Below are 10,810 nucleotides of genomic sequence, written 5' to 3' on the forward strand. Positions count from 1 at the left end.
TCATGGTTTCAGAATCCAGTAACTTTATTCTTTTCACGCCCTCTCCCTGCCCCAAATACCAGTCTAAACCGCTCGATCCGCACCGCAGTGGTCTTCGCCGTGCTCCCCGAGTCTCAGAGCTTTCTTACGTGGTGTCCGGGTCACTACTTACGCCAGCGCTGCAGCTCTTTGGATAAACAGAGAGAAGCCGTAAGAAGCCAGGAGGCCACTCCCGAGGACAGTTTCTGTCTCTTGCCTGTGCAGATCACTCCACACATTTAGAAATAAAGTCTTAGGCGCCATCGCGAGCTTCTGCTCCGCTTTCTTCAGAGATCTGAAAAACCACCTCGGGTGTCAACCAACTGAGCCCTTTCAGACAGGTAAACCTTTCCAGGGAGGCCTTTTCCCTGGGAAAGCAGCTGAGGGCTGGGGGGGTCTCCGCATGCGCAGGGCTGACCAGGAGGAACCTCCTCTTCCCTGTGAGTGTGTGACACCCCACCTACCAGCCCCCCACCAGCGGGCAGGCGTCCGGCTGCCGCTCAACCTGTTCTCCGGCCTCCTAGGCACCGACTGCGTGAAAACCTCCAATGAGAGTCAAGTGCTGGTATTTTAGAAGTCCTACCGACCATTTGTGAATGCTACTGGGGTTCACGGTCATCTTGTTCTTTTACACCCCAAGTTTTCAGAAAGGGTCTGGGCTCTTTTTTAATTGTGGAAAACTGCTGGGCTCTTTGGATATCCTCCTATATAGAATGTCTTTAAAAAGTTTTTACTTATAAAAATGTATTTTTATAAAGCAGTACTGTAAAAAAAATGAGAGAAGTTAACCTGAACTGAAAAGAGAGGTGGAGTTCAGACGCTGTCCTCCTGGTGAAGGCCTGAGGCAGGCTGAAATCAACTAGAAGGATGCTTGTGTTCTCAATGCGGAAAGTAACGTTAACTAAGACTCCTGTGACCCGCACACACCAGACTGACCGCCGTATTGTTTCTCCTTCTCTCTTGGGGTATAAACTGTTTGGTTTCAATGCTGAAAGGCAGTTCTCAGGTGGGAATTAAGAAGGGCGCCGATCTGGCAGGCAAACAGCTTTAAGGACAAAGCACAAGACCAGCAGATCTCCAGGGAGAACCTAACACGGGAGCACAGGAGCAATCATGTAAAGTCTAGTCCAATCTTATAAAGGTCATTATAACTAAAACCCATAATAAAAAAAACCCCAGAGCCTCAGGCAGTGGCTCAGTCACTGGGCCGTGTCAGATAACGCAAAACTGTAAAACAAAAACAAAAACAAAGTAATTCGGAGAATCCCCCGGAGGTCCCGGTAATGGGACGAGGCCTGTGATTTTAGGCTCAAAGTATCAAAAAGCTTACTCAGATGCCTGAAACTCCAGCTGCACCAGAGGACGAAGTACCCCGCGAAGAGCATGGTGACGCCCCCAACTCCACTCCTCACGGTGGTGCTGCACCTGACCCAGCCTGTGTGGAGAGAAACACGTCTGGTTGCCATGGTGAGCTGGAACTAGGGGGCCGCGACCTGCCGGATATTCAAGTTATCCCAGTCGGCCTGGGCCATGGGATTGAAGTCACAGAATCCTCGCCAACACCACACGGGTATTTTTTTTTAAACAGAGGAAAAGGCCCAAAGGTGGAAGACCTCAATTTTAACAAGTTGAGTTACTCTTGTTTTGGGAGTTTGGTCGGAATCTCGAGTGGGCAGGTTAACACGCCCGGTGAACTTGAGGTGTTGAGCCCTCCTGGCTTTGGGACGATCCAGGCGAGCGGGGGAGAAATGGCGGGGGGGTGGCCAAGGGAGACATCACAAACAGGAAAGCTGGCCCGTAATGGCAGCCGCTCTCCTACTGGCTTTGACGTCAGACTCCACGGTGAAAACAGACCGACCAAGGGAAGGGGGCCTACACGTTTGTCTCTTTTTCTCTTTTCCTTAGCCTTGCTGTAACCATCAGGGCTAAAGTAAGAGAAACTTCTCCAAATGCTTGGAACCAGCAACAAAACCCAACAGTCAATGACTCCAGCTCACCTTTCTGGACAGCTCCCAAGAGCCTCATCAGAGACAAGCTGGAGGGCGTAAGTCTGGTCGGGGGTCCCAAACTCCTGAGAGCAGTCGAGCTTCTTTCCAACAAAGGAACTACGGTTCCAAACAGAAGTCACTGTGACAGTTCATCTAGATTCGGTCTCTTTCCCGATCCTCAGTGCCCGGGGTTCCCAGGGCCAGGCTGAGGGGAGGGTCTCTAAACAGCCGGATTACTGTGTACGGGGCTGCAGCGAACTAAGTGCTGAAAGTCAAGGCGGTTTATTCCCCGAAAGAGGTTCTGCAAAAGGCTGAGGGAGCCCCTGGGGATCAGGATCTAGCTACATTTTTGGTCTGATGAATATACCCTGCAGCCCTTCCATGTGCATGTGCTTAATGAAATGAACTGTCTACGTTTTCTACCACTTGCAATGTTTTAGCAGAAGGCAGGACTTTCTACCATGATACTAACTACTGCTACTCCTCACTATATCTACTAGGGTCAACACGTGTGCTCTATCGCCCCACTGCTAACAGCAAACAGTTCTGTTCAACATGTGAATAACTCACGTAAAACCAGAAAGGAGGGTTTATGCTCTCCATTTACATCTTTCCTGCACCTGTTTTTCTGTTTAAAGATAGGCGGGGAATCTCTACTATTGCTGGTTCTCTGCTCTTGGGTTGGCTCAGTGGGAGAAAGGGTAAACAAGGGAATATTTACAACAAGTTTAGCAGATGTGGTAAAAGTTGCTGCGGAGGTAAACAAACTAACCACATGATCATATTAAGTGAGACAAACCAGACTGGCTTTCAAGAAATTACCCAGAAAATTATTTCACAAGGTAAAGATTAGTCTCTTGAAAGAACAAAGCAGGACACAACCCATTCTTCTTGGAAAAAGTTTGAAAAGAGACGGGAAGAGGCAGTTCTGTGACAACTGCAATTGTAAAACCACTTCCCCTGCCGTGTCAGGAACGGGGCGGCCCCTCCACTCTGTCCCCTCTCCAGCCAGTAGCCCATTTCCTCCACTAAGGGTTCGGTCAAACTTGTGTGAATGACATCAGTTCGGGCCCTGGGCTGGGATACAAAAGCAGCCCGAGGTCCAGGAGAGGCCAGCTCAGAACCCACGGAGGTGGTGAAGAGTTTCTTTAGTGTCGTCCTTCCCGTCGTCCAGGGGTCCCGGGTTCTGATCTATACCCCTCTTGGCCTGGCTCCACTGCCATCTCTAGACACTGTCCTGGACCCACTGCCAGTGTAGACATCCTTATTATCCCAAACCCAGTGACAGTGGTTCCACTCTCTAACATAAATGCTGGAACCATCCCTGGTACCTCTAACATCTCCTATCACCCCTCTGACCTGGCTGGAATTCCAGACCTGTGACCTGACTCCCCCCCGCCCCCTCCAGTCTCTGGCTGTTGTCACATGTCCCCTCACATGGCCGCCTCTGGCTATTAGAAGATCTAATCCTGACGTGTCATATTCCTGCTCTGCTCTGATCCTAACTATTCTGAGCCCCTTCGTCACATGTGTCCCATCTCAAACAGGTCACTCGGACACCCTATTGGCGGAAACACTGTTTAAAGATGAGAGAAGAGGCTTACGAAGTTGTTTCTGGGTCTCCGAAAACCCATGACCCTATCAGGTTTCCCTATTTTACTTTCTGTTATCCCCACCGGCCAATTTCTAGGAACTGTTTTATTCAAACCTCCTCCTCCCTCCCCCACCATCTGTTTGCCAACACCCCTACAGGGTCTGAGTGCCCCCCTCCCCGCTGCCAGTGGCCTTCCCAACACCTGCAGTACTCTTAACTTTGGAAACGTTTGGAAATCTGATTCTTAGATCTGACTTCAGAATCAGTCTTTAGGGATGAGGTCTAAGAATCTTTAATCCTATATGGGATCATCAGGTTGTCGTGATTTGGGCCTAGAGCTCTTCAACTCTCAGTCCCAGAAGCCAAGGCACAGACATCTGGCCAGGGCTCAGCCAAGCACCCCAGCGAAGTGCTCACAAGGCTTTCCTTTGAACAAAGGAAACCAATTCCAGTTTCTTTGCTGAGGACTGTCAGCCACTTGTCCTTGCTCAATCTCCCGAGATTTGAATCTTGAACTTCTAAAGTCTATTTTCTCTAATGCTGGGAAAACTACTTTTTTGGGGTAGTAAGTCCGTGAAAATCCTTCTCACTAAACCTCACAAGACGGCTCGGCATCTAATGCTGCCGAGCTCCATAAGTAAGCCTACTTCTCGTTCCTGACTTACAGAAACCCGACTCAGCCGCGTCCTCAGAGCCACCAGTCTGCCCAAGCTAGTGACGGTACTGTAGACCGGGACCAATACGAGGGAACAAAACAGCTCCTCACCACTCTTCTGGAGAAACTCTTGTTGACAAAAACCTTGTATTTTTTCCCCCATATTCAATCTCACAAGCAAGCCAGGTGGTCCGATTAGTCACTGTATGTAGCCCTTACCTTATTCTTATCACTATATTCTTGGGACCCACTAAAATGAGCATGTCAACGGATAACTTACATCAAAACTGACACCGACCACTAACTGCCCCGAATAGTAAGCCCAGTGCACAGTATGAAGACCAGGGGTAGATAAGTCAGATGGATCCAGACTTGAATTCCGACCACCACTCACTGGATGAACATGGGCAAGTCACTTGAGATGTCTGGGGGTCATGGGGCGCCCGGGTGGCTCAGGCCATGATCTCATGGTCGTGAGCTGGAGCCCCGCATCAGCCATGCTCAGCGCGGAGCCTGTTTGCGTTTCTCTCTCTCCCTCTTTCTCAACGTAATAGATAAATAAATAAAAGATGTCCGGGGCTCAGGTTCTTCGCCCATAAAAGACGGTGGGACGGGGACGTCACTGACAGTCACCTGAGTTGTCATGAGGGTTGAATGAGGTAGTCATGTACCTAGCAGAGGCTGATCCAGTCACCATGTGACCAATGTCAGTCTCCTCCCCTTTCCCTCTAAAATGAGAAGTGGGTGCACCAGAGACTCTCCTCAGCACTGTAAGAGACAGCACGGGAACTAGAGAAGTCCTACTTGCCAGAGAGATTTGCCACGGGCTGTGCGCGTGCCTACGTGATGCCAACCACAAGGAAGTAGAGACAGCTGACCGACTCCCGTGTTTCTGGTTCTGGTGCACTTTCTGCAACACGGTTTGGTGGAAAGGGTGAAACCTGGTCTGAAGAGACTGTGTTCTCCTGGCAGCTCTACCGTTTACAGCAACCTGACCTTGGACAAGTCACATGTTCTCTCTGTGTCTGTTTTATCACCTGCAAAGCAGAGATACAGATCACTGCCCACCTCTCAGAGTGGCGGGGCCATAGTAAGAAAATGGATGGAAGAGGCACTCTGAGATCAACAAACTCAGACGTTAATATCATTTCTGTATTAACATGGAAAAGGGGCTTGCGAGCACAGCTTTGGCCTCGAGACAAGACTACAACTTTGTAGAGAGCGCCTGATGTTAGGCGTGTTTGTACAGCGGGTGGAAGAAAACTGTAGCTTTAGCTAGCACTGCGCTTCACTTGATATACTTCCGCTTTGAAACCTTTAGAAAGGAATAATGACCATACAAAAGAAAATGCTTTTTCACACCAGACAACCTGGGGTTTGGTGAATACGTAATAATTTACAAAATACACCAGAGAGGGAAAACACGTCTCTAGGAAGAGGTTACAGGATTTTCAGGTGCAAAGGTATTCTGACTTGCTACAGGTCTCCTGTCCAACCTAAAAGCACCAATGAATACTACACACACACACACACACACCCCAGAGATGGATGCTATGTTAAACTAACTGTGCTGCCATGGGCGCCTGGGTGGCTCAGTCAGTTGACCATCTGACTCTCGGTTTCGGCTCGGGTCATGATATGGTTTTTGAGTTCGAGCCTCACATCAGGCTTCGAATGGGTGGTGCGGAGCCTGCTTGGGATTCTCTCTCTCCGCCCCTCCCCCTCTCACTCTGTCTCTCTCAAAAACAAATCAACTTAAAAAAATTAAAATAAAAAAATGAACTATGCTTCTAGAAAACCTTGAAAGAAAAAAATCTAAAGCTCTCCGATGAGGAAAATGAAGAAACGTTACATATTGTAATTAGAGAGGCAGTCCGATAACTAAAAGGTTCTGCAGGAAGAACTGAGGATCCCTGAAATGCCAGAATTTCCTGGCTCTGTGGGGCCACTTAACCCATTCCGGGCACAGGCAAGGAGCCTCTGGACAGCTTCTGGGGAGACCCCCTCACAGTCCTCTCTCCTTCCCTAACCTCTCACCCAGTCTCTCAAGACAGTTTGAATCCCTGCCCCATATCCACTGGCCATGCCCCCGCCCAGTGGGGAAACTCGAGTCATCAATGCCACCAGCCAGCCTGGCCTAGTCCAACCGTCAACTCTGGGTGCAGGGGAAGGGAGAGTGGTAAAGCACTCTGGAGCAAGAATGAGTGTTTTCAGAACCACGATTGAGTCTGGCATACCGGAACGCCTGGGTACCAGTCAGCTGAGAGAAAGCAGGAGTGTTCTGAACCTGATTAAGGCAAAAGGCACAGAGCTGTTCGGAGGGGCTGGAGGTCCTTGAAAACGAGCACGCTTACCTTGTGAGAGTCTCTCCCCCTGGGGACTGATGAGCTGAGGCTTCTGGGCCACTGCATTCCAATACTGGGGCTTCCCCGGCAACACCCCCAGTCCAAGATAACCAGGATAGAGCTCTGGAAACCACTCCAGGCCCAGGGAGCTTGAGAGGCCCTCCCTGCCAGCAACGCCCACCTGACTGAAGGGGCTGTCAGAGGCGTGGAGCAGGACTGAATGTGAAGGCTGCTGGCACCCAGGTCGTGACGCCTGGGGCCCACAGCCCGGTCCGTGCGGCAGAGGAGCTCGCTCACTACGCTCTGTGAACACCTTCACATCAGGGACTCGGTGAGGACTGCAGGCTGCTGCTTTCTCTTCTTGAAAAAATCGGACAGCCAGAGAGGCCAGATTTTGATTATACGACTGTGATACAGAAAGTAGCTCACCGCAAGTCGTCTCCCTTGGAGTGAACGAATTTAAATCGGGACCTTCGTCTCGACATTTCTTCTCTGTGGCCGAATCACCACCACTGAAGTTCTTTGCCCGTTCCTGCGTGTCTGTCACAGATACACTTTTCTCTGCACTTCCTGTGCTCCCACGTGCCTCCACTCCAAGGTCAAGTCCTTCTCCTTGGTTCTCCCTGACGTGGATTTCACCTAATGGGCTAACTTTAAAATTTAAAAATTGTGATTCCATTCTCTTTTCTTGAATCTCAGGGTCTCTAACATCACTAGAGACTTCTGAGAGGTGGTCCCTGGCCTTCGACTCTGTCTCATTGCTTGACAAGGACGTTCTTACTCTTTCAATCCCATGATGGAGATTCATGGGAGAACTACGATAATCACCATTAGCTGTACCTACTAACTTTACTAGAAGCTTCTGTCTTGGGGGATCAATTTTGTCCAATCTTAAATCAGGAGAAGTGGTCTGTACATCACTGGGTAAGGCTGAAGGTTTTCGATCTTGATTTGATGAAGAAGGTTCTACTGGACCAAGAGGTAAAGATGCTTTGGTTTCTGAAAGCTTACTTCTACTCTCCCCTGATGGAGGCAAATCTTTGGGAAGTTCTTTGTTAGGAGTGGTATTTTGTGATGCATAAAACTGAGCCTTGGTTTCTCCCTGGAAAGCAACCTTTGGTTCAGTATCTTTTAGCATTTTGAGGGAGCACCGAACTTGATTCTTGAGGTATTCATCTGCCTTTGTGTTACTTGCTCTTTCTAAACCAACGGCCGGTAGTGGAAAAGACTTCACTGTCCGTTCTGGTTTGTCCTTTACCAACTTGGTATTTCTTTTTTCACTCCTGGTCTCTAACTCTCTCTCTGTAGTGTTATTTAAATCTGTGATTGGTCTTTTCCTGCTTGTAGCATGTGGACGTGTAGCTAGCTTGGACTGACAAGCTTTGTGATCAGCGGGTACAGTCGGCCTTATCATCTTACAGTGTGGCAAGTGGGATTTTAATCGTTTAAATGGCTTCTTACAGTAAGGACACACTTCCATCCTGGCAGAGTATCACTCTCTTATTCCTGAAAAAGATAAACAGGAGATTATGAGGGGCACATAGTTTGTAAAGTAAATACTAATATTTCATTTACATGTGTACCCTTCATTTGGAAGAACCCAGGTCAAAGGAAATTGTTAAAAAAAATATGTTTTCGGGGAGCCTGGGTGGCTCAGTCGGTTAAGCGGCCGACTTCGGCTCAGGTCATGATCTCGTGGTCCGTGAGTTCGAGCCCCGCGTCGGGCTCTGTGCTGACAGCTCAGAGCCTGGAGCCTGTTTCAGATTCTGTGTCTCCCTCTCTCTGGCCCTCCCCCGTTCATGCTCTGTCTCTCTCTGTCTCAAAAATAAATAAACGTTTAAAAAAAAAAATGTTTTCATTTTCTTACAGAAATAGGAAACAGAAGACATAGTTGGTTTTAAGATAAATACTCCTGGCTCCATTTATGCTTGGCATTATACATCTCTTAAAGTCTTCTAGCAACCAATCATCAGTAAAAGACAATCAAAGAGGTTTTACATCCCTAACTAGTAGCTGAGAAAAGCTAAAAGACTTAAACCTAATAAATAACGGTTACTGGAAGAAAAAGTTGTCCAAACTAGCAGTCAGATTAAAATGTTTGCTATTTAAAGTTACAGCAAGTCAACTGGGTATTACACGAGTATAAAAAAATTGTTTGAAGCCCTTAAATATACCACTTAAGGAAAGAATGGTGAATTCAGGCCAAGATCTGAAGGCTGTTGACCAGAGTCATGTTTTCCAAGTGATATATGGAAGATCCACAGAGGTGCAAGAAGAAAATATTAGAACTTCCAGGCTTTCAGCATGAGAAATGAAGCTGTACTAACACTTCCCATATTAGTAAAACACATGTACACCCATACACACATATATAAAAGTATGTGGGCGTGCCTGGTTCGCTCAGCCGGTTGAGCATCCTACTCTTGATTTCAGCTCAGGTCACGATCCCACGTTTGTGGGACTGAGCCCCATGCTGGGCTTCATGGTGAGCGTGGAGCCTGCTTAAGATTCTCTCTCTCACTCTCTCTGTCCCTCTCCTGCTCACACTCATGTGCACGCACTCTCTCAAAAAAAAGTGTGTGCGATGCACTAATATATAGGTGGAGGGAACATGGTCCCCAGTTTTTCATTCACGGTTTGTAGCGTATGGACTGCCAGCAAATTCATTTAGTTTGAAACCTTTGTGATATTCATACCAGGTAAGAACATGAAAAAGAAGTAATACCATGTATCATTTGTACCTCTTTGAGCACCGTGCTGGGCATATGGTATTTGTTGAATGAATTTTTTCTCTAAACGTCAACATGCAAACGCTATCATAAATCACTGTGACTGAATACCTTCTAACTACTACTTAAGTCAAAGAGTGACACTGAAACCATTTACAAGATAAACAGACATAATCCTGGCCATTTAAGATCCTATGTAAACTCAGGCAAAACAAAACTGTTTCTGATTACAGTAATCATTCTGACTTTGGAGGTACCCCTCTGACAATATAATCAAACTTTTGAGCCGTTGACTTACAAAAATAGCCACAACTGGAGCCAGTCCACGGGCCTTAGGCTAATAACTTCAGAAGAGGCTTGGGACCTCTTAGACGTGTCTGCCCCTACAGTCCTACTCAGTCCGCCACACTCAGTCCTACTGGGAAGATCCTGCACCCTCTCGTGGTAACGTCTTACCGTGGGTGCCTAAATACTTTCTTACAGGCGGTTCCCCAGAAGGATGCTAATTTTGTGGTTGTTTCTTTTGGATCTCCATGCCTCACGATCGCAGCTCCTGGGTCTGGCGAAAGAAACTCGATTTTAATTATCAGCCAGCGCAAGACACAATCGGAAAAGTAACTCGACAGCACACTCAGTGAATGAATGTGGTGCGGCACTGAACCGAGTACAGCCAACTCGCAGCGCAGGTCTGTCTCCGTGTTCCGGAAACCAGACAGTTAAAGTCGCGCACGCCGGTCGGGCGCAGGGCCGGTCGGACTTGTGCCAACCGCCCCCACCCCCACCCCACTCCACCCCTGAGCCGCGGTACCTGGCCCGCCCTCCTCCCAGCTCCGGCACTCTTTCCGGAAGCCGAGCCGCCGCTTCCCGCGGAGTGGGCGGGGGCCGTGGGGAAGCTAGCGGCTTCGGGCCGGCCTCCACTGCAGCCTCAGCCGGAGCCGCAGGGACGCGGAGGAGGTTCATCCTGAGGCCCCGGAAGCCCCCCCACGGCTGGCCCGCCACCCGATCGACTCCCCTCTCTCCTCGGGAAGCCCCCTCCCCTGACCCCCAGACACGGCGTGGGCACTAGGACAAAGCCCAACCCGCCGCAATTAGCCCAGAGCAGCGTCCTTACCTAACCAGGTGTGAAAGTCCCGGAAGCCCCCGCGACAAGCCCCCCAGCGCAGCCCTCCAGCAGCTTCCCAACTCCCTGTCGGGGACCCGCCGCAGGCCGTCTGCGCCACTGCCTGATGCTTCTCAGCTATGTTTCTACAAAACTGTTAGCTCATAGGTGCTTAACTTAAGTACCTGTATCGTATTATTATGAAATAATTTAAATTAATTTAAACCTGGCTTGACTTATATGCCGTCACTTTTCGGCTGCGAACAGGCGAAAGCTCGGGCCGCCTTCTCATGAGGTCCTCTCTCCCAGAAGCTCCTAGGCGCTCCTCCCCACTCGGAGCCCGCCTCTTCCCGTGGGCGGGGTTACCGGTCGGCGCGGCCGC

At 49.2% G+C, this 10,810-nt stretch overlaps 1 protein-coding gene across 5 annotated transcripts; it reads right to left on the reverse strand.

Moving 5' to 3' along the window:
• On the reverse strand, window positions 1–10,761 carry CUNH17orf80 (chromosome unknown C17orf80 homolog). Of its 5 annotated transcripts, none has more exons than XM_019466380.2 (6): window positions 10,655–10,761; window positions 9,786–9,888; window positions 6,610–8,106; window positions 2,016–2,123; window positions 1,349–1,453; window positions 1–166 (listed from the first exon to the last, which is right to left on the reverse strand). In XM_019466380.2, exons 3-6 carry the CDS (start codon window positions 8,078–8,080, stop codon window positions 144–146), a joined length of 1,707 nt encoding a protein of 568 aa, XP_019321925.1. In that variant the 5' UTR covers window positions 8,081–8,106; window positions 9,786–9,888; window positions 10,655–10,761; the 3' UTR covers window positions 1–143. The 5 variants fall into 5 exon arrangements, with proteins under 5 accessions (XP_019321925.1, XP_019321924.1, XP_019321926.1 ...); XM_019466379.2 differs by lacking the exon at window positions 10,655–10,761 and adding an exon at window positions 10,441–10,615; XM_019466381.2 differs by lacking the exon at window positions 10,655–10,761 and adding an exon at window positions 10,138–10,255.
• Between the last annotated feature and the right edge of the window lie 49 nt (window positions 10,762–10,810).

This window comes from Panthera pardus, unplaced genomic scaffold (assembly GCF_024362965.1).
Source record: "Panthera pardus isolate Hobbes unplaced genomic scaffold, ASM2436296v1 HiC_scaffold_3, whole genome shotgun sequence".
Lineage (NCBI taxonomy): Eukaryota > Metazoa > Chordata > Mammalia > Carnivora > Felidae > Panthera > Panthera pardus.

Excerpts from the sequence above, each read along its gene's own strand:
- CUNH17orf80 (XM_019466380.2), bottom strand. The coding sequence starts at position 8,080 with ATGGAAGTGTGTCCTTACTGTAAGAAGCCATTTAAACGATTAAAATCC. Across the intron at positions 1,454-2,015 it reads CTTGGGAGCTGTCCAGAAAG|GCTGGGTCAGGTGCAGCACC; the intron begins GTGAGCTGGAGT and ends CTCTCCACACAG. Across the intron at positions 167-1,348 it reads CTGGAGTTTCAGGCATCTGA|AGCTGCAGCGCTGGCGTAAG; the intron begins GTAAGCTTTTTG and ends GTTTATCCAAAG.